The sequence below is a fragment of the Osmerus eperlanus genome, chromosome 18, assembly GCF_963692335.1.
Source record: "Osmerus eperlanus chromosome 18, fOsmEpe2.1, whole genome shotgun sequence".
Lineage (NCBI taxonomy): Eukaryota > Metazoa > Chordata > Actinopteri > Osmeriformes > Osmeridae > Osmerus > Osmerus eperlanus.
This window is the reverse complement of record NC_085035.1, coordinates 13,052,684-13,076,779: the sequence shown is the minus strand read 5'-3', so window position 1 is coordinate 13,076,779 and position 24,096 is coordinate 13,052,684. Positions and strand designations below refer to the sequence as shown.

Here is a 24,096-nt window from a genome sequence, read left to right as displayed (position 1 = left end):
ATCCAACCACATAGTTGGTTTAGTCTGGAAAAGTGTAAAATGTCAGATTAATTGCGCATGGCAGAATAACAACAGCTGTTGACACTAGGATCCCTACAAGCATTTCAGCACACCTTTTAGCTTTGGGTGTGTTAGCTGCCAGATGAAAGGGTTTTTCCCTCCACTCTGAAAAGCTGAAAATGTCCAACTCGGGGTGACCGACCTTGACGTTTAACACCCTTTACACTTTCTGAATGTTGTCCCATTTGAATACTGACCAGAAGAGGCAGTCTTGCATGTGTCTTATTAAAGCAATGTTAAGACATCTACAGTATACTGAAGCTAAACATTAGTTTCTGAGCTCACTCCAGTTTCAGGGAGTTATAATTAGGTTTTGAAATCAAGGACATGTTTAAAGGTGCATTCAACTAATAATTTGCAACAAATACATTTTGTGTGTCTTTAAACACAGTATAAATGTGTTTTAAAGACAATATAAATATGTGACTGTGATATGTGATAAGTGACTGTGGATGAGGTTTGGGCAACTCAGTATGGTCCCACTGGTTCTCAAAGACTGAGAACCAATTACTGGCCTAGTGTACCGTCTTAGCTAACAGTATTAAAGAAATAGGGGCGCCCATCAGAGTTGGATAAGTGGTACTCTTCCTTGGGTTTGCACATGTGAGGAACGTATGCCCCTAGCTTGGGTGGATTCCAGTCCCCCCCCACAATCATTTGTGAACGCATGGCCTCCCACATGCTAGAAAGACTTGGAGTGGCGTGCTCTGGAATCTTCACAGACGTGCAGTCTTTTATACTGTGCTTGCATATGCATGCATATGCACACACACACACACGCGTGCCCCACATGGCCACACTCTCTAAACACACAAACAGTTAGCATTCAAAGATCCCCTAAGAAGTGAAAACACATTACCATGCTGAAGCCGACATACCCTTTCCAAGTGAAACAGGAAAAAGGTGTTTTGGTGCCTCTAGCAAAACAAGACTTTTGCAGAAAACAACCCTTTCTGGCTTTCCCTGCTGGTGAGGCACATTTCCAGAAACAGTTCAAATTGCCTAAACGTTCATGAAAAACTATTTTCTATGAGTTTATATTGGAATTTAATTTTATATTTAATTTACACTTTTACCCAATTTACAGCACGTTCTCCAACGTTATCAGTAACTGTATCATGTCAGCTTTCACCCGCTAATCACAACCATATTGTGAACAGTTTACATCAGATGAATGACAGAATATGATTCAACACTCGATAATAATTATTATGATAATCCACATTGCATGCACAGCCATTGAAACAATATTCACATTAGTGATTGGCAAGCTCTGACTCAACTATGGATCTCCTAGGTAGTTATTTGGGAGACATGCAATGTAATGTCTGAGGCCCCCAAGATGTGAAATGTTAATACCTAAGAAGACGATTACTCATTTGATGGTCAACTTAGTCTAATTCAGTACTGGTCTAATTGTTCTTCTGCCACCTGTCTCCCAGTGTATTGACCAAGCTACCTTTTCCCTTTGTGCTTTAGGTGATCAGTATACACTACAGCTCTGAGATAAACGTATCTGTCTCTAATTGTATCTCCTTCTCTCCCCCTCCCTCTCTCTATCACTTTATTTTTGTTGCACTCTCCTTCCCCATTCCCTGCCTCACTTCTCCTCTCCCTCTATCCCTAATAGGCCTGTATGACAAGTGTTTCTACGCCTCCAGTGACCGTGGCTGGCTGGTGGGTATCCGAGCAGTCAGCGAGCAGAGCAACCGGGACCCCCGTTTCTTCTTCTCCCTCAAAACTGACCGTGCCCATAAGGTGGCCTCTGTACACTCCAATGCTCGGTATCAGCCTAATCAGTGGGCGCACCTTGCCGTCACCTACGATGGCCTCTACATGAAACTTTTTGTCAACGGTGCCCAAGTGGGTGTCAGTCGAGAGCAATCCGGAGACGTCTTCAGTCCCCTAACAAAAAAGTGTAAAGTGCTGATGGTGGGGGGGAACGCATTAAATCATAACTACCGTGGAGTGGTGGAGAGGGTTAGTCTATGGAGACAAGCCTGGGGTCAAAGGCAGATTATCAGGGACATGCAGGGTCATGAAAATCCTGATGCAGCCGATTTAGTTATCCGGGAGACCTTTGAAAACCCATCTAGAAAATGGCTGACTGTGAAAGACGGTAGTTTTCCTCAACTGGAAGTGGGTGGGAACAGTCGGGCAGGGCTTGGAGGGTTCCTGGACACTACCTTAAATCCCCCGCAATGCGGTCAAACCATCTGCGACAGTGTGGAAGTTGTGACCAACTACAACCGTTTCTGGACTTTTCGGCGGCCTAAGATGGTGCGATACCGTGTCATCAACATTTGGGATGACACCAGGCAAAGACCCACAGTCACACCACAGCAGATACACCTGCAGCACCAACACCTTAATGATGCGTTTAGTGTTTACAACATCACATGGGAGCTGAGCGTTCACAACATCACAAACTCATCGCTCCGCCATCGATTGATCCTTGCCAACTGCGACATCAGCAAAGTGGGTGACGAGACTTGTGATCCGGAGTGTAACCACACTTTGACGGGCTTTGATGCAGGTGATTGTAAGAGGCACAGAAGCCGCTGTCCTGAATACAAGCAGGGTAATGGTGTGTGTGACCCAGAGTGTAACTGGGACAACTTCTTCTATGACCATGGTGACTGCTGCAACCCAAAGGTGACAGATGTGACCAAAACCTGCTTTAATCGGTCTTCCCCTCACAGGTAAAATTATTTTTATTTTAAAGTTTAAACTTTCTTGGAAATTGTTAGAAATTGTTTAGTGACATACTATAATGATATAATTTTTCTATAAATTGTATTTAATATCTTGCACAACTGTCCACATACTGCATCAGGTGGAATAAAACACATGTGCACACACAGACACACACTGTACTCTAACCCTATCTTCACACTGTCGTATTAGTATTAGGTATCTTGACCTAAGAATTCGGACCCTTCTATGCTGGTTTTGAGTGTAACATTAGCCTCGGCTTGTGTGGGATAGTTAATGGGTCCTGTGGGGCTGACTAGTGCATTCTAACCTTAACCTGCCTGAATCAGCTTACCATGCATAGATGGAGCCAAACAAACTCATCTAGACTGTTTTCCCCACATGAAGTCCAGACTGTAACAAGAACAGACTGTGGGGCGGCTGTGGCTCAGGGGGTAGAGAGGGTTGTCTGTTAATTGCAAGGTTGGCGGTTCGATCCCCGACTCCTACTAGGTCATGTGCCGAAGTATCCTTAAGCAAGGATACTGAACCCCAAGTTACTCCCGATGGGCAGGCCAGCGCCTTGCATGGTAGCTCGCTGCCGTCGGTATGTGAGAGTATGAATGGGTGAATGAGAGGTAAACATTGTAAAGCGCTTTAAGTGCCGCTAAGGTAGAAAAGCGCTATATAAATGCAGTCCATTTTTATTTTTTCACCAGACTCTGAGAGGGATCCAAGCACAGGGGGTTTATTTAATGACAGGGCAGTCAAGGTACAAGCAGAGATCCGTAACCAGGCAGACAAGGCAATATAGATAATCCAGGATCTTAGGCAAAGGTGCAGGCAATGGTCGTAATCACAGGCAAACAGGACAGAGTAGGTTAATCCAAACATTGTCAGGAAGAGCAGGCAAAAGGTCAAAACATGGATGGACTGTTGTATAAAAACGCTCTGACAGAACTATGGAAAGAACAAGACTTTGCAACAAAACTAAGAAACACAGGTGTTTCAATAGCAAACTTAAAGGGTAGACAAGAAACAGTTGAAATCAATGATCAATTAGAACTCTGGAGAGGTTGCCCCGTGAGCCTAGGTGTGACAGACACTGTTTGGGATTTTAAAAGAATCCCACCGGTTGAGAAATCGGAGAAATCCCGGTAACAGTGACTCTTTTGGCGTTCAGTAGTATTTAAACTGCGACTAAAACGTTTCTGGTGATGCCAAAGGGAAAAGCACATCTCTTGTCATCCATTCCGCCATCTCTCACACCTAAATTCCTCTTTCTTTTCTTTTCTCATCATACCAAAACAATTCATCAGCTAATACTGTTTCTCCAACATATTTCCAAGGGCACCATATAGTGGGCCAAACTTTGAAGAAGGCCACTCTGGATTGAGTGAGACTCACACTACAGCAGGATATGGCCCAAATCAGATTATGTCCCCTCACATGAGACACCTAGACACAAGTGACACATGAGAGACTGTTACTAAGATGAGTGTGAACAGCCCAAAGCGCAAAACTTGAAGGGTCGTATTGGGTCTGTCTTTGAGAGTTTTTTTATAGATTTTTTTACATGTAGTTCACTTTCTCGTCCTCCTCAGTTATTGCCTGCTCACATAGTATTCACTGGCTTCCACAGAACATGACTTTATAAAAAAATGCGTAAACACTGACTTTGCTGACCTCAATGTTTCCTTTGGTATGAGAGTGTGCTGCTTGTGACATGTTTGTTATTGTTCTTTTGCACATGCGGGTCAGTTCAGGACCGTGACCAGTTCACACTGGAATCTCATAATGGCCACATTTTTTTAAATTATGTGAACAGCCCGCCAAAAAATCTGATCTGATAAATAAATAAATACATTGGAATTGAGGATTTAGGCTTGCAGTGTGAATGTAGCCATAGATACAGCACAACATGCACACTGGAAAGAGAATAGTAAAGTTTGATAAAACAAAAAACACTACTGGATACATATTTTGCTTTGATTATAATACGTTTAGAGATTCCTTCTGGAGGACTGGGCTACCAACATTATTTTGACATTCCTCCTTAATTGTGGAATTCTGGATGAACAACATGTCACATATGCAAGTGAACAATGGATGTGAGGTCCGATGTTTATTTATTTTTTAGCCCTTGTGCCTGTTACCATTTAGTCTGTTTAGGAATCTGGCTTGAGCAAATGTAAATCTGCTCTCTCTCTCTTTTTCTTCCTCCCTCTGTCTGTAACTCTGTCCTCCCTTCCGATAAAAGGCTTGTCTACAAATACAATTGGCAATATATTAACTGCAGCCCTGTTTCAGACTTTCCTTTCGCTGATGGAAATATTTGGCATCATTGTCACAGGCTTTTGTTGTTACCAAGCTTCATGCTTTTTAATGCAAGGAGGACATTAACCTATCCTGTCTCAGCAGCACCTTGATAAATAGTCTTAATAACAAATAGTTATAGGACTAGTTAAGTACTATGACATTTTGAACACTAAACATGTGCCTAGAAATGCTTGTCACCCAGGATTGCTCAATCTGAGATTTACCAGCCTCCCTGTCACACTTGATCACTGCAAGTCAAGACACAAGCTTGTCACGCTTCTGGTTCGGCTTTGTCTGGAGGTAATGGTCTAATTTCTTCCTAGTTACCCCCTCTCTTTTTATTCCTTTCTCTTTCTCTATCTTTGACCTTTACTCTCTCCTAGCATTTCTCTCTCACACAATACAGTGGCATTTTATTAAATTGACCACCCTCATCCACCTCAGTCTCCTCTTCTCCTCTTTCATAAAAGCTATTCTCCAAGGGCACTTGAGTTAGGTGCTTTACAGTCTGTCGTCTAAACCCTATAAGCCCACTGGCCGATAAAGTAGCCAGGCTCCCCATGTTAACCCTTGTGTTATCTTCGGGTCATTCTGACCCATCAGTCATTGTGACCCACCGTCGTATTGCGACAAATTTACCTCATACAAAAACAAAGTGAAGCATTTTCTTTTAACTGTCGGGCTGTCTCAGACCCCCCACATTGGAATGGTTAAAAGAAAATTATTTTTATTTGTTTTTGTATTGGGTAAAATTGGGTAAACACAACAATGGTTCGTTATGAACCTTTGGGTCATGTGACCCGAAGGCAGCACGAGGGTTAATGACTGTGGCGTAATAGAGAGCTTGGGTGTAAAATTGTGTTTCTTACCACTCCCTTTCTGAAGCCTTGTGACACCTTTGTAAAAGCCCTTGTTGTTTGATTCCTAGAAGGGAGGTTCACCTGTGCACCAGTGTGTGTTGCATGTATATGTCTGCCTGTCTGTCTTTCAAAAGACACCAAAAAGAAATTCCACAGCCAATGCATCTGACAGGCCAGAATTGTGCCTCAGATATCAATGGACTCTTGTCTTTCCATTCAAGTATGGATCAGAGCTATTTGTGGTTATGTATTAGCAACACACTCACTACACACAGGATAATGAGACTGACCAGGTGCCCAGAAACATATGTTTGCCCAGAAGATAATCTTTTTAAACTATCATCTGGATAATACTGTCAGATCCCAATGAATTTTCTTTGAAAGAATACTCCAAGGTCATATTTGGTGTGGGGTTACACTATGAAGACATCCAAAAACACATTCACATTCAAAAGTACTGGAAACAATCACAATTTGGAGTGAGCTCCATGTCTTTCATCTGTCTTCTAATTTGGGAACAGGCAGTGTCCTCAGAATCCAAGTGTTGACACCTCCTACATTCTCCCTGCAGAGGGAGGGAGTGGAAAAAAGAGAGAGACTGAGGACGAGAAGAAAAAAAAGGACAGTGGTAATAAAGACAGGGATGAATGATGGCTTTAGGGTCTGTGGTGTTGACCGAGTCGATGACAGAGGAGTTGGGGGTCCACCGATTAAAAGTGTTCTTGGCTGTCAAGCTACTATTGTCATGCCAACATGCTGCAGCTTTCTCACTCACAGAGTACCCTGGTCTTATGTATACGAGGAAAATGAATGGCCTTCTATGAATTATATATTGGTGTAAATGGATGAAGTCATAATCCTCCATCTCAGATATAAAAGCATTAATGTGGCAGTTTGAGCGGTCTCACCCTCACCACCCCCTTCTGACGTCTGTATTTCATGGGTCTCTTTACTAGGCTTTACCTCTCATAGCCCCCTTCTCTCTCTCTCACACACACACACAATTTATATCTTATGTTGTCACATACATCTTTGGTCATACTGGTACATATTTTTTTTTAATGTCTTCCTCTAGTGGCTTGTCTGTTAAGAGTGGTACACCAGTGACGGGCACAGGCAGGGCCGGAGTGGGAACCATTTTCAGCCCGGGAGTGTAATGGCCGAAACCAACCCATCCCCACCAGGGGCCGAGCCATATGTTGTAAACGTTCGGGTCTTACCCCGAACCTAGGACCTAATCAAGGTTTTGATGTGAGCTGAAATCGGAACTCCACATGAATGCGAGCGCGTGTAGCGCACGTTCGAGATTTTTTGCATTAATTTCAGTGTAAAATTGTTTTTTGATCTTTATGTAATATAAACATTACATTTGACTCGTATTGTTATATTTGCCAGAAATTACAACCCAAATTTTTACCTGAAAGATTTGGGGCTTTTGGGAACATATTTTCCCCACCCTTGCAGGAACCTAGATTCATGAAGTGACAGATCCTTCTTTTTTTACCTGGCTTTTTCAGTTCCTCCTGGCATCTTTTCCCCATCCATTTTATTATTTTGGCATCAGCTTAATCTTGCTAACTCCCTTAACAACAATATGGTTATTATTATGGTTTAGGGTCGTCTCCCTACCAACAACCTTGGTACACGCGCTTGTGTTTGAGAAAGAGAGCATGCTCGACAAAGTTGAAATGGCACTTTTTAATGCACGGTCTGATCATGCGCTTATTTAAATTAGAAACTAGTGTAGCCTATTAGCTTATTATCAGTCACACAGTAACTTAACAAACTTAAAACATTCAGTTTGTGAAAAAACAAAGAGAAAGCAGTTGATCTGCCGGCCCAATTTATGAGCGGCCCACCGATGGGCCGCTCCGGGCCTGAGCACAGTCTGCCTGGGGGTGGCCTTGGCTCAGGTGGTCACCCACTAATCGCAAGGTTGGTGGTATGACCCCGGCTCCTCCTGGCCATGTGTTGAAGTGTAAAACAAGACACTGAGCCCCAAGTTGCTCCTGATGGGCAGGCCAGCATGGCAGCTCCATTGCCGTGAGTGTGTGTGTGAATGGGTGAATGAGAGGCAACTGTAAAGCACTTTGGGTGCACTGTGAGGTGCTGTTAAATGTGCTATATAAAGTCTGTATAGTCCATTTACAATAGTGGATAATAGGGGCAGAGAATGGCAAGGAGTGAGGAAGAAAGAAATCAAGGGGAAGGGAGGAGGGACGAAATAGGCTAGAGAGCACGAAGAAAGGTGAAGGGTGAATGGCAGAGAGAGGGAATGGTTGAGGAAAGCGGCGAGGTGAGGAATGAGGCAAAGAGAGGGGGTGAGAGGAGTGTCCAAGCAGAGACAGGATTTCATCTGAGAGCTTGGGGGCCATGGAGGGGATTGAAGTAGTTGAGCAATAGAAAGTGAGAGAGGAAAAGAGGGAGGGACTTGTCAACAGGCCTGAAACAAGCCTGTATTTGTTATGAAGCAATCTCTACATATACATGTAGAGGTTCAAATCTACTTGTATATTATGTACCAATCAAATACATACTGACATCTGACCTCTTACCAGTCTTTTTCCATCCAATACAGTTAAGTGACTGACGAAAGTGCCTTTTTACACAGATAAAAGTGTAACACACCCACACAGATTTGTATGGCTATTCTGGTGTGGACGCACACGTCAGTGAGTTAAATCAAACAAAATCCTGTTTACTTAACCCAAAAATCTAACCTGAACCCTACACCTAACCCTAGCTCCTGGCCCTTACCCTAAACTCCCTGTCTCTTAATCCCAACTTCACAAGTAAAAGTTGCCCTTCATTTACTATTCTTGAGGGAACTTCTGGAGCCACAATAATATTTAAACATGCCCACACATACACACACGCACAAACACACACTCCATACCCCTTTTTTAACCTTCTGTTTTACGTTCAGTGTCCTCCATTGCATCACTCTGCCGGCCAACATAGTTCTTGAAGTGTCATGGTAACAGAGCCACTGCATTAGATTGAAGTAGTGGTCGTTTTTTGATCCACCAATGAGTCCTCTTCCCCTCCCCCCAACCCTTTTTTCTCATAGCAAGAATAAAGCCTGCCAGAAATAAAATGGATGATAATATTTTGAGAGGAAATTACGAAATTCCTGAAATTATTAGGAAGAGGGAACTTATATCATCTGCTCACTCTGATTCTCCTGTTGTCTAACCTATCTTCTTTCCTTCAGTAGGCCAAGATAAGACTCTCTGATATTGCACTCCCTTGTTCTGTTGAAGGATTGGGGGGGGACTAAATTCTATAGTTGTCTGAACCTAAAAATGGTTTGTATGAAATTAACAATCTAGTGGTAGGTAGAGAAATGAGTAAATTAGACCAACAGGGTGTGGATAGAGAGACAGATGCGTGGATACTTCTCTAATGTGGACTGAATGAAAACATTTGAAATAACAACCTTTACACAGAAACGAGCATTCGCAGGGGTCCAAGGCTATTCAGCCAGATAAGGGGAATCACCACAAATTAGTCTGATTTGTTTTCATCTTCAGGTGAATCAGCGAACGCAAATAAACACACATTTGCAACAATCTTCACAGAGCTTTCCAATGCAATACAATTTTTACAATTTACCAAGACCACGAAATTCAATTAAACTACTTATGATAAATCTTTCAAACTGCTACACAAGTGGGAATGCATTTGGTTTCACAGTTTTGGTAATATGTTCCCAAAAACTATAAATTAAATTAAATTCGAACAAGTTGAGCAAATTCACAGCTATTTGCTTCTAAAGCACACTTTCAATAAAGTTCTGATTTAGAACTGGGGCCAGTTGCATAAACTCAGTTTAAGACTAGTCTTGGCCTTATTAGACAGTATTAAATTGTCAGGTTCGACTAATCTAATTAAGCCTGTCTGTTGCATAAATAGTAAGACTGACTTAGGCCACGTTTACACATAGCCGGGTATTTACAGAAACAAATATTTCTGCCCCTCCGTTTTCAAAAATAACACACAAGATCGTTTTCAAAAATGTTTCTGTTTACATTAACCAGCATGAATACGCCCCTGAGCGCTATCATAACTATGCCAAATCTGTAGGTGGCAGTGTAACGAGAAGGATAAAGCCATGCAAACCAATCAGAATTCTTAAAATCAACAACAACTACTAATAACACGATCGACTTCCTTTTCCTTTCAATAGTAAATATGGCGCGAGGTTCATTTGTTTGGATGATTCACAAATAAATGTAATGCGATGCACAAATGTATTTCGTGATTCACAAATGTAACGGGATTCACAAATAAATGACCCCATTACATTACTACAAACATATGACGTGATGCATTTTTTGTCGCATACTGTGACGTTTGAGAACCTAAAACTCTGTTTAACCTGTTTACGCTCCTGTTTCGCCCGCGAGACAAAAATGCTGCCTCCCCCTTCCTCAGTTACGACGCACTAAATTCTAAAAAATATATTTTTTAGACGCTACACATGTTATACATCGTTGGAAAGCTACGATTCTTGTGCTTCCATTGAAATAAACCAATTCAAGATCAAGTCGCAATAGCAAGCAAAGTCAACGTCTTTTTCCGGTGAACATTCCTTCAACAATGCCAAAGAAAAAAGTTGTACTCACCCTAAGTTGTTCAAATAGGTCCAGGTGTGCAAATCATGCCATCAAAACTTGATCTGCGTAAGTCCCAAGGGTTCAAAGTATCTAACCATGTAAAGTAATTCGTCCAAATACAATGTTTTACGTTCATGAATAGCCATTATCCTTTGTTTCATTATGCAAGTTAGCCGACGGAAGAAACAACTTGTTCACATAAAAGTGTTATTTTCTCCGATTTATCAACGGAGTATTTACAAAATGAAGGTCTCAAAATGTCCGTTGAACCCTCCCCTTTTGATTGACACCTTGTTCGACCCAATAGGAGCTTCCATGCCCCGTTGACAGCCCTCTAAAGCCAACTAGGTCTGTGCGTCCTGCCCCCCGCCCCCCCCCCCCCCCCACACTGGTTCTAAACAAATTTCTCGAACTGGCTTCGACTGGCTCTGAAATTAGCTCGTTAGCCTTGTAGCTGACAGCTAGCTGAAAATGCCAATACCTCATTTGTATGCGTCTGTGGAGCCTTCAAAATAACAGTCGATTGCGCAATATGGTTGACAGAATCAGTGTTCTTTGTGCGCCAATCCTTGGAATCAGATAAAGCACTCCAATGTGTTCATGCTTCAGTTTTTGTGTTTCAGTATTACTAATTAGGGATTTAGCTATTATATATGATATTTCTAAGTACCAGAGATGGGCCAGAGATAACAATTATGAAAAATAATACCTTTTTATTTGACCTTGACCTTGGTTACAAAGGGTCATTTTGGAGTCTCCAAAAGACCCTTTTAGAAAATTCCTGGATGTACTCTTATAAAAACATGTGTCAAATATGAATATATTGTGGTATTATGTTTGACTTTTGATTTGAATTGGGTAAGGCTTCAACCTGTGGTCCAATTTAGTCTTCCAGATAATACCTACCACCTCTAGGCCTATTCAGGCCTCTGTTTTCAAAACAAAATCTAGGCGGAAATAGAAATTTTCACTTTCCTTGTGTTCAAGCTTCTATTACTCAACACTAGAAGGACTGACAGGGGTCCTGACAACAGGGGACATAACTTCAGAGTGTCAGCTTTCAAAAGAGATCATTTACATGCATGTACTCCAAATGGTTCAAGAACAGCTTCCAATTTACTTTGGGTATGCTGTTTAGGCGTTTTCAGGCAAATTTAACAGGAACATGAAAAGGTTAACCTAGTGCACACGCCAACACAAAACAGAGTTTTGATAAATCTCCACTTTGGCCGGAGTTTTTAGAAATGATAGTTTTCCGTGATAAAACCTCCGTTTTCGTGTAAATGAAAGGCCAAACCGCATGAAAATATATGCGTTTTTCCTCTGTGTAAATGGGGCCTTAATTTGCGGTAGAAAAGTTAGCCACCTCTCCCCCTGGCTAAGCCTTGCGGTAAGGGCTGAGTTTCTATGCCAACGATCTGTTAGTACGTCATTATCTTAGAATCATTTATTACAAAAGGAATTAAGTTGTTAATTTAACAAACAAAAGAAATTGCGGCGGGGGGGGGGTCTGCTTTTCCGCTAAAATGACATTTTATTAGAAGATGAGTAGATGAAAACGTAAGTCATTGCATGGAATTAAGTTAAATTAAGAAGTTTAAAAACGCATACAAAATGACTTAACACAACCTTTTCAGTATTGTCTTCCTCTAACAGATACAGGTTTTCATGTGTCGATCTTCTGCCAATAAGTGTTGCTGTTGTGCCCGCCATTTGTTTTTTTCCGCAAAGTGTCTTATTTCGCCCATAATGCATAGTGCGACAGGCCATTTAAGTCAATCTTCGATTAGTCACTCAAAGGGAAGCTTTATGCAACAGGTAAATTGTGTCCATGGCAAGTCAAATTTAAAGTTATATTTAAGTCTAAGACTAGGTCTATTTTTATGCAACTAGCCCCTGGTGGAACCTAGTGTAATCATATATGTTTTGTTCTTCAGCAGTTGCAATCACTTGAGATATTGTTGCTTCAGGACTCTTTGTCAGGTCAAATTAACCATCACTCACCTCACTCTCTTGTGGACACCCAAGTAAACCTTCTTCTCCCAGACACAAAAGTACATTTAGAAATAAGAGAGGATTAAGCATAATTACAGTATTTCTTTGAATAAACGCCGCCCTCGAATAAACGCTGCACCAAAAATGAACGTTGTGTAATAAACGCCGCCCTCTAATAAACGCTGCCCCCCAAAAATCTGAAAACGGTTATTTAATTGGTTAAATTCAAGCCCAGTATTTATTACACATATTACACTTTCTGCACAGCTTTCTGTTTGAAAGCTAATGTAATTTAGCAGACGCTTATCCAGAGCGACTGTAAGTGACTAAAATGACTAAAATGACTAAATGTAATGTGTATGAACGTTTCGGCATGCTGCTTCATATTTCTACACAATGTAGAACACTTGTATTTGAGACAGTTGTAATACCAACGCACACCTAATTGATAGCCAATGAGAAAGGGAGTTGCCGCACTCATAGACAAAGAATAAACAAAAGGAGGTCAGCGGTAGTAAATGAAACCTGCGTTTTTAGCTGATGATTCATTTTTCACAATGCCAGCAACAAAGTTGTCTATGGCTGCACTGCACCTCCAATTCACGAAATCTCTCTTACTAATTAAACGCTGCACCACAAATGATTGTTATTTAATAAACGCTGCGGCGTTTATTCGAAGAAATACGTTAATTTAAAATCAGAACGGTCTTTGCTCTACAAAAGACTTTTGGATGTAATAGGAAATGAAAAATTGTCCTGGAACTTCTTAAATCGCAGACAGTCTCAGTGTCTCTGTGTGCTCTTGCTCCAGGGCCTATTTGGACGTGAAGGAGCTGAAAGAAATCTTGAATTTGGATGGCTCCACTTACCTAAATGTGTTCTTTGCCAACTCATCTGATGAAGATTTGGCAGGCGTAGCCACTTGGCCCTGGGACAAGGAAGCCCTAACACATTTAGGTAAAGACAGATACATGCACACATATATACACCCATGTACACACATGCAGGCAGCACACAAACACACACACTTACCTCCGACCACATTGTTAATTATGTGTAATTACAGTTCAAGCCCTAAGCAATCTCAACCTCTGTTCTGACATGGAGGAAGGTGATAATGAATGTGTGTTGGTGAATAATGCGTTGTGTGAGTCTCCTATTTTTCAATAGAGGATTAATAGATTTTTGTATAACTTGTGTGTGCTTACACCTTTTTTACATAGTATTTGTAAAGTGTCTTTGTGTGTAACACCATTAACCCTTTTCATTTAAAGGTGGCATTGTTCTGAACCCTTCCTTCTATGGCACATTTGGTCACACCCACACCATGATCCATGAGATTGGCCACAGTCTGGGGTTGTACCATGTATTCCGGGGGATCTCTGAGATTGAATCATGCAATGATGTGTGTCTGGAGACTGAACCCTCGTTAGAGACAGGAGACCTATGTGCAGATACCAACCCAACCCCAAAATATAAACACTGCAGAGACCCAGAACCAGGCAATGACACCTGTGGCCGCCGACATTTCACACACACACCATACAACAACTACATGAGCTACGCAGGTAAGGTTTCTTTCTCTCTTATACACACGCACGCTCAGACACACAGATATTACAGAACATTAATCACAAATATCCTATGTGCAAAAGGAATACAATTCAGAATGAGCCAGGTTCAAAATCTCAATGAAGAAATGTATTGATAAAAGCTTTGATTATGTGATTAGTAAGACCAGTCGATGATAAAGATAATTTGAAATACATATAACAGTACTCCCTGTGTGGCCATATTGCCTTTTCTTATCTCTAACATTAAGTTTGATCAAAATGTGTCTGTATCTGGATTTTTACTCTGGGCATTATCTGGTTTGTCAGTACTAGCTTATCACATTGTGCTGAAGAACTTCTGGCCCAGCTAATACTTTTCTCTTCTACTTGAAGATGATGACTGTACAGACTCCTTCACCCTCAACCAAGTGGCCAGGATGCATTGCTACCTTGACCTTATTTACCAAACCTGGCAACCGATGGCTAAACCACCCCCAGTGCCTATGCCGCCTCAAGTTGTGGAACAACAACATGATGCCATCACTCTGGAGTGGTTCCCCCCCATCACTGGACACTTCTATGACAGGTGAAATGAATTTCTAGTGAAACCAACTGGAAGGACCAATGCATAATTAATACTCCTGACCAATGGTCTTTTTCAGAGCTAAACCGTCCCCGTAGCCAGTTAATAAAGATTATGCTTTTCCAGATGGACTGTATCTAAGTTTGTTGCTATGCCTGTCTGTTGGTTTCCTAGAGAAGTGGGATCAGTGTGTGACAAATGCACCGAGGGCCGGGTCCTGCTTCAGTACGCCTCCAACTCCTCTTCCCCCCGCCCCTGTGCCCCCTCAGGTCACTGGAGCCCTCGCGAGGCTGAAGGTAAGACCCCAACAGTACATGGAGACTGAATTAATCATAGACTCCCGTTGCTTCATTTCTCATTCTGTATATTTTTCCAACAATTAGTCACCGCAATGGCTCTAGGGTAAGGTCTAACGCTAGGGTACCAGCTAATGCTATGGTGTATAGTTTAGTACAAACTAATTGTCTAACACGCGCAAAATACAAATAATTTGCATCTTGCTCATTCAATTAATCCGGAATTCGGTAAGACCGGCTCCACTATGTGGGTGGAATAATTGCATGATTGAGTAATTTGGATGGTCCCCATTACCAATCAGGTGCCCGACGGTACACAAGGGGATTATGCAAAAAGGAGTAACTATGCAGAGATTAAGACAACCTAAATTCACAAGGCAGAGATGGGAATTTCACAGATTTATTGGAGATGCTCAACATCTCCCATGAAATGTTATGTCTAGAATTGTGTGCAAAGATTTAGCAGTGGCTGTCAGTGCATCTTAGTCTCGGCTCTCAAGAATACCTGAGCAATGCAAAGCCAGGTTCATTTACCTCAGACGGAGTTTGGAGGGATTGAGGCAGGAACGTCTAGTGCCTCAGGTATGTACTGTATGCATAAAATATATTTCCTAAATGGTAAATTGTCAATGTGAAATTTAATAGTTGTGTATGTAGCCAATCATAACCAATAATTGTGTATGTAATCTTCAACTGATTAGATTTATGCACTTTAACTGCCTGAATAATTAATGAAATTCAAACAAAAATTATGTATTAATGTCTCGTAGGTGCTACAATCTTAGCCTCTAGTCCAACGGCATGGATGGAGCTCCATCAGCAAGCCTCCGTCCTGTGGCACCATAATGTCCTGAGACGCATCTGTGGGGGAAGATATTCATTTTAACATTGTCTTATTACTGTTTTTTGTTAATAAATGTTTTGACATAACTTGCCTGTGTGCTTTTATGCTAATGACTTCTATGGGCATTCATTTACCAGGTACAAAACTGCATTTCGGCCAAATGTTCCCATTTTCCTGTGCTGTGGGTGCAGTTCCCTGGTTGTTTGCTATCGGTTCATTTAGCTCTCCATCACCTGCCCATACAACATCACAGTATCTGCTTTGTTTGCTCATTCCAAGCTTGCAACACATACTTTGGAGAATCTTTGCAAACTCACCTGATGTGGCATGATATTATCAAATGCCCGGAGCGTAACCCAGTTGACAGCTGGGTTACACAAGAGTGGGAGCATGGTCATGCCCTAAGCCTGTTTGATGGTTTGATACTTGTTCAATAAAGAATTTAATCAAACCAGTTTACATTTACATTTACTCATTTAGCAGACGCTCTTATCCAGAGCGACTTTCAGTAAGTACAGGGACATTCCCCCAAGGCAAGTAGGGTAAAGTGCGTTGCCCAAGGACACAACGTCATTTTTCACTGCCGGGAATTGAACCGGCAACCTTCTGATTAATAGGCTGATTCCCAAACTGCTCAGCCATCTGACTCGAGTTCGATTGAAAGATTCTTTCATAACCATGATTTTTTATCACCAATTTGAATATGTCTAGAGCAGTGGTTCTCAAACCTGTCCTCAAGTACCACCTGTCCTGCATGTTTGAGATGTTTCCCTGCTCCAACACACCTGATTCAAATGCATTTTCATTACCAGGCTTCTAAAGAGCTAAATAACGACCCATTTATTTGAATCAGGTGTGTTGGAGCAGGGAAATATCTCAAACATGCAGGACAGGTGGTACTTGAGGACAGGTTTGAGAACCTCTGCTCTAGAGCATCCTGAATCCTCAGCATGGGTCAGCATGATTCTACTTTAAAAGTCATAAACACAGCTAAGTCACAGCTCTTGACAAAAGCTGAGAATTGAAAGTGAAAGTGATCAGGTGAAAGCCAGAATATTATTTTTACCCACTGATATTTTTACCCCCCCCCATAGTAATCTTAAATTTCTCGTGCCATGAGGGAAGATCTCGTTCGTCATACAATTTGAGGACAATTAGAGCTGAAATCAGCAGCATTCCTGAAATAGGACAGGATGTTTCTCCCTTTTCACTCTTCTAATGCTTTGTCAAACAACTGTAGAGGGAACAACATTAGGGATGTAGAATATGAGCTAGTATGCACAGCTGTGGACCTTTGACTGCTGGCTGGCTGCTGCAGTAGTAAGTATTGCGTGTGCGTATGAGGTATGAGTGTGTCTGTGTGTCCTGGCTTTGTAATATATGAGGTTGTGTATGATATGTGTATGATCATGTTCTGTTCATGTTCAAGCTCTGCCCCCAGTGAGACAAAGGGTATACCAAAGGGGCATAAATATGCAGAACGTATTACTGTTTGTGTCAAGTTTGACTAATGAGCTTTTTGCCTTAAAATATCAATCCTTTCTAGTAAAGTAAAACCGTGTTTATTGGCATAACAAGGGCTGTGACACATGCATAATTTCCCATCTAATGAATATGACTGATGTTATTTGATTGTATTTATAAAATCATTGTGAGTCTTTAAGAGTAAGATGTTAGCTAAAGTTAAGAGAAGCCAGAAAGATATAATCAGTCTGGGGGATGTCAGACAGCACATGGCTAATAATGAACTCAATTACGTACTGGGCTGAGGATCAGAGAGGGATCTGGTACAGTACATTTGTGTGTAGTACATTTGTATGTGTGGCCATGTAGATGGGCAAGTGCATGTTTATATGTGTCTGTGTCAGCTTGTGTGTCTAGGCATAGGCACAAAGACTTGTGTGTGAGAGAGAGAGAGAGAGAGAGAGAGAGAGAGAGAGAGAGAGAGAGAGAGAGAGAGAGAGAGAGAGAGAGAGAGAGAGAGAGAGAGAGAGAGAGAGAGAGACATGTCTGGGCTTGTCTACGCTTGTGTGTGTAAATGTCTGTTTCCTCCATTTCTAAGGTCTCGCCTCACACACTGCCACTCTTCTCTACCAGTTTACACTGACCATGCTAATCCATCATTCCGTTCTTACAGCTGCTCCTCCTATGTGTGTGTTTTTATTGGCTACTGTGAAATCTTATGATACCCACACATGGGGTTTTCCAATTCAGCAAAATGTTTTCAGTGTGTGTATGTTGTGCATTGTGTGAGGGCATATGTTGGTATGGTGTTGTAGCGGAGTGTGGATATACTTTATTTCTAATCAATTAGATTAATAATTTGATATGAGAGATTGGTTGCAATGAACAGAATGAAATGGTCTAACTTAAAGAAAGACAGAAATTGTACAGTCAATAATTACTTCCTTACTTTCCGGAACAAATCATAAACATAGCTCACGCCAATGCAACAGGGAGGAAAGAGCGTTAGCCATAGTTATGTTTGATCAGGGTTGATCAATGAGGTTGAGACCTGTTTGCGTCCGAGGGCCCCTTTTGAAGAATATCCAAAGTTAAAGCGCGGCCGCTTTTTCCTTCAAGTTCTGGCAAGGTATGATCTTTGTTTGAATTCCCGCCACAAATGGAAAAGACAAATGGTTGCTGGAGACGTGTTGTCTCATGCAAGCCCTTTGAAGCTTCCTTGGAGAGATAAGAGGGCATCACATGCAGAGTGGGGAAGTCCCGTCCCCCCCGACGGTTCCTTTGCATCGGCATTTGGTGGGTAATTAGCATACTAGGGGGTCAAGAAGGCTGATTAGGTTTGACTGATGTGGTTGGATGAGACGTGGATGGTAGGGCTGGGCGATATGACAATATATATTGTTTGACTACAGAAAACCGTCGATTGTTTCATATTATTCTTTATTATTAATATAATATATAATTATTTCATATAATATTTTTTTTTTACATTTAGTCATTTAGCAGACGCTCTTATCCAGAGCGACTTACAGTAAGTACAGGGACATTCCCCCGAGGCAAGTAGGGTGAAGTGCCTTGCCCAAGGACACAACGTCATTTGGCACGGCAGGGAATCGAACTGGCAACCTTCAGATCTCTAGCCCGATTCCCTAACCGCTCAGCCACCTGACACAGGGTCTGAAGGGGTTAAAGTTAAGGATCTAATGATTACGTGATGATTGGTTGTGTAACGTTGGATAGAATGGTGGAACGTTCACTGTGTCAGCTCACAGCAGGCACATATCGGCACATACACACATATTTGCGAGCGTTTTGTAGAGAAATGAAAACAGGTCACACCACAACAACTATTTGCACAAACGCTCTTATAAGGAGTTGGAAAGACCTGTGGTTGGCAAACTTCTCCCTTTTGGCACACAATGTTGTGTGTCATTTATTACAGTAGGCCTACAAAGACAATACTTTTTTAACCCTTGTGCTGCCTTCGGGTCACATGACCCAAAGGTTCATAACGAACCATCGTTGTGTTTACCCAATTTTACCCAATACAAAAACAAATTAAAATAATTTTATTTTAACCTTTGCAATGTGGGCGGTCTGAGACAGTCCAACGGTTAAAAGAAAATGCTTCACTTTGTTTTTGTATGCGGTAAATTTGTTGCAATACGACGGTGGGTCACAATGACTGATGGGTCAGAATGACCCGAAGATGACACAAGGGTTAACAGAAAACGTAGCTAGCTCACTGTGCCCTTAAAGGTTCAGTATACATTTGAACCTGTCCAGTGAGTTATGTACAAGTACTCCGTTACACTCCCAAATATATTTTGAGGTTTCACAGATCAAATTTCAGGAGCATGTGACCAACATGGTCATAATTGTGAGCCTTGAAAAGGAGAACATTTTTAACATGAGTAAGTACTTTTTATTAAGTATATAATACATTTAAAAAAAGTAATTGGTCCATGTGGTCATTTTATATAAACTATTTATTCATTGAATTTATAAAAAATGAGCCATATCGTGATATATATTGTTATCGGGATATGAAAGAAACTATATCAGGATATGAGATTTTGGTCATATCGCACAGCCCCCCTGGGTGGGCATGTCTAGGATTGTATGTCTATATAAACAGCCATGATGAAGTGGGTGTGTATGTATGGACAAGTGTGTGCACGTCCATGCGAAACACACACTACACCTGTTTGCTTGGGGCTAGTGTCCACTTTTTTCGGGAAATACTGGCATGGTCAAAGAATGTTGGAGCACCGCTTGTAAATCTTTACATCTGTATAACCCAGAGAAATATGGCTGTAGGTAAAAATGTGTATGGGAAAAAGCATGTGGACAGAGAAGAGAAATGTATGTGGTTAGTGAAATTCTGAAGAAGGATCCTGTAGTTGAGTGAAAGCAGGATTGGTTGTAAATGTACGTGGAAGTCCTGGGGTCCTATAAAACCTGACATATACTTCATACTATATGGCATACACAGGAAAGGAACATTTTGGGTATGAAAACAGTAACATGACATAACCTACACGTACGTATGTTTCCAATCAGATATAACCCTAAAATTGTGTTTTGTGCTCCATCCCTGTAATGCCTCCAGAAGCTCTGGCTTGTGCCAAACAATTATTAGTTATCAATAACTGCTGTGTAATGTGCCATTTAAGAACAGTATATAACATGTGGGACATGTAGTCTATATTATACAACAAAATGTTGGGTCATATAGACAGGGCTATTCAATGTTTTGCCATATTTTACTTATCCCTTTGAGAGCACATCACATCCTGTCTCTGTTGGGTGCATTTATTAGCAGCATTTGTGCATCACAAATGACCTGATCAGTGGAATGAAAATCAATCTCCTCCACCCTGTGCACTTGCAAGGCATATTTAGTTACTCCAAACCAAGCCACATAACACGATTGCTGGGACAAAACTTTTAAATATTAGTAAAGAGACCTACTTCACGGAATGCGAAATTGACGAGATTAGTGCAAATGTATAGAAGCCCATAGGGGACTATATTGAAATGATAATGCAATTTCAGAAATGAGACGGATGCCTTGGAACAACAAAATGGACTTAAACATAGCCAATGCTACAAAGAACAGCCATACATATTTCGCCATCATGCAACGATGGATAACTGGATCTATCAGACCCTTGAATGTTTATGATGAACTTATGTGTAAATATATACTGACAGGCTGATACGCTAACCCAGAACTCCCTTTGCTGGGTCGCTACACTAGAGACAACAAAGTGATCAATGTCAACTGACAATATAGAATGTTGATAATGTTGGGCTACCCATTTATAGACCAACTGCAGTCTAACCCTCAACATTTGTAATGTCCTTTATAATACATTTAATTTGCTGAATGATTGAAGGGCTAGACAACAAATGTTCTAATGAAATAATCACTGACCAACACGAAAATGTATGGCAGATTGAAGACGGCAAGTTCATTTTCCGACCTTGGCTTTAGGTTTGGAAATGTTGGTGTTCAGTGTTTGTGCTGTGTGGTGGTGCCCTAAGTTATGGACTGTGGTGGTAGGTTTGGTTTTGTTGTCAAAGTTATTTTAATTAAATTATTAATATCTGTTAAATGGCTTCATCCATAGATGGTACAGTTGGTACAGTGACGTAGGTGTCCTAAGGCTAATCTGTGTGCACTTATAGAAAACTATTGTTTACCTATATCTAAGAAACATGTTAAAGTGGAAATAAAACAGGGTGTGTGGTAGGCACTCATAGGTAAGAAGGTGCTGGCTTCATTGGTGACAAGTGATCGTGTTGTGGAAATGGGGGAAAGAATGGAGTAGTAGACCATTGAACAGGGAAAAAAGATGCCACTTGTTAAGGCCACGGCCGTCCCCGTTTTCAGTTCCCGTTTTTGCTTGTCCTAGAGCAGGGGCCGGGAACCTTTTTACCTAGAAGAGCCAAACAAACAAAACATTTGAGATACATTTTTCAAAAGAGCCACAGCAAAGTTTACAGTTGTGTATTAAAAAAGATTTGCGAATTTGTATGTAACAACAACAGTAGTAATATAAGACTTGCACTGGTAGTAGTTCTGGTAGTTATATACAACACGAATAGGTGGCAATAACGCTGTTTGTTTTTCCACTCAGTGACACCCAAGCTAACTGTAGGCTACTACACACATTACTATTATTATTGGGTGTGCTTTGCCTTTGCGCAAGGACACAACCTTTGTTCTCTCACATATCTTATTATTATTGGTGGCCACTTAAGTGTTTCTAACTTTTTATTCTGCATACTTATTATTAATTTTCCTTTTCCGACCACTTTTTTCTGTTGCCTACTAGTTTCACACCGTTTAAGCTAGAAACACTGTTCAAACTTTAAGTCTGAACTGCTTTAGTGTGCTATTACTTTTCTCACTGATAACATTTAAGTTTTAAAGATATTAAGTTTAAAGTGCCCAAAAAAATGAATGGGTTTCAATGGTTCAGAATTTTCAAGTCAAAATCCATTTTGACGTTATAAAGCAACTGTCACACTGACAACTGTTTCTCACCGAGTCAATTTTCACACTTTCCTGCCTGAATATTCATACTTTTTCAAATAATATACCTGAACTGTTTATACCATTTTGAAGACAATAAGTAGGGCTTTCTAATGATATAAATATTTGTATGATTATGTAAGGCAAATCATCCTTTATCAAGCCATTTTGACAAAAATCTTCTCCGTCTGCAATACAGAATTTTAGGAAACCTAATTTTTATCCACTTTCAATACAAGATAAAGGATAAGTTAGAGTGTATGAAACGTGCGTAATTTTGTGGTGAATTCAGAACAGCAGACAGATTTAAGATTTAAGACTATTTTGTTTAAAAGCTATGACCACTGAAGTGATGAGTGGAAACGCAATTCCACTCATACATTTACATTTATTCATTTAGCAGACGCTTTTATCCAAAGCGACTTCCAAGAGAGAGCTTTACAAAGTGCATAGGTCACTGATCATAACAACAAGATAGCCACAAAGACATTGCGAGTAGCCAAAACATGAAGCACACATTATGAACAACCAAAGTAAGTGCCAAAGGGAAGAACCATAAGAGCATGTAGTTAAACAAGTTACAATTAAACAACATGAACTGCTATAAGTGCAAGTGTACCTGTGGAAAAAACAAGCAACAATAATAAAAACAATATATAACACAGCGAGTACAAAAATGTAAAATCAGTTACCACTAACCACAAGAGCAACAAGTCTCTAAGCAAGAGTCATTGTGATCCTTGAGGAAACTAACATCGGGTCAAGCGAACCATCCCTAAGTACCGTTGTACTCCCGGAACAAGTGCGTCTTGAGCCTTTTCTTGAAGGTGGAGAGACAGTCAGTGTCTCTGATGGAGGTGGGGAGTTGATTCCACCACTGGGGGGCCAGACAGGAGAAGAGCTTGTGTTGGGACCGGGCGGTCTTGAGCGGTGGGACCACCAGGCGGTTGTCTGAAGAAGACCGTAGGTGACGGGTGGGGGTGTAAGGCTGCAGGAGAGACTTGATGTAGACGGGTGCAGTCCCGTTCACTGCTCGGAAGGTCAGTACCAGGGTCTTGAATCTGAAGAGAGATGAGGAGCGGGGTAACATGGGAGCGTCTGGGTAGATTGTAGACCAGGCGGGCCGCTGCGTTCTGAATCCTCTGAAGACGGCGGGTTGCACATGCTGGGAGACCAGCGAGCAGCGAGTTGCAATAGTCCAACTTGGAGAGGACAAGTGCTTGGACTAGCAGCTGGGTGGAGTGCTCAGACAAGTACCTCCTGATCTTCCGGATGTTGTAGAGGGTGAATCTACACGACCGGGAGACTGCAGCAATGTGGGCCGTGAGGGAGAGCTCGTCGTCCATGGTAACCCCAAGGTTCCTGGCAGAGGATGAAGGGGTCACCGTCGCAGATCCCAGGGTGATTGAGAGATCGTGGGAGATGGAGGGTTTAGCCGGGATGATGAGAAGTTCTGTTTTGGCGAGGTTCAGCTGGAGGTGGTGCTCGGTCATCCAGGCGGAGATGTCTGTGAGGCAGGCCTCAATCCTAGCTGAGATCCCCGGATCGGTCGGGGGGAACGACAGGTACAGCTGCGTGTCGTCAGCGTAGCAGTGGTAGGAGAAGCCATGGGAGGTGATGATTGGTCCAAGTGAGGTGGTGTACAGAGAGAAGAGGAGGGGTCCAAGGACGGAGCCCTGTGGGACACCAGTGGAGAGCTGGCGAGGGCCTGACAGTTTGCCTCCCCAGGAGACCTGGTAGGATCTTCCCGACAGGTAGGATGAGA

At 41.6% G+C, this 24,096-nt stretch overlaps 1 protein-coding gene across 1 annotated transcript in view; it reads left to right on the top strand.

Moving 5' to 3' along the window:
- The window catches only part of LOC134038990 (pappalysin-1-like), a 267,738-nt gene that overhangs the window by 17,008 nt on the left and 226,634 nt on the right, over window positions 1-24,096 (top strand). The window contains exons 2-6 of the mRNA XM_062484743.1: window positions 1,691-2,762; window positions 13,359-13,504; window positions 13,822-14,115; window positions 14,494-14,686; window positions 14,858-14,979. Of these exons, the coding sequence (XP_062340727.1) occupies window positions 1,691-2,762; window positions 13,359-13,504; window positions 13,822-14,115; window positions 14,494-14,686; window positions 14,858-14,979 (1,827 nt within the window). The remainder of the gene's footprint in view (window positions 1-1,690; window positions 2,763-13,358; window positions 13,505-13,821; window positions 14,116-14,493; window positions 14,687-14,857; window positions 14,980-24,096) is intronic.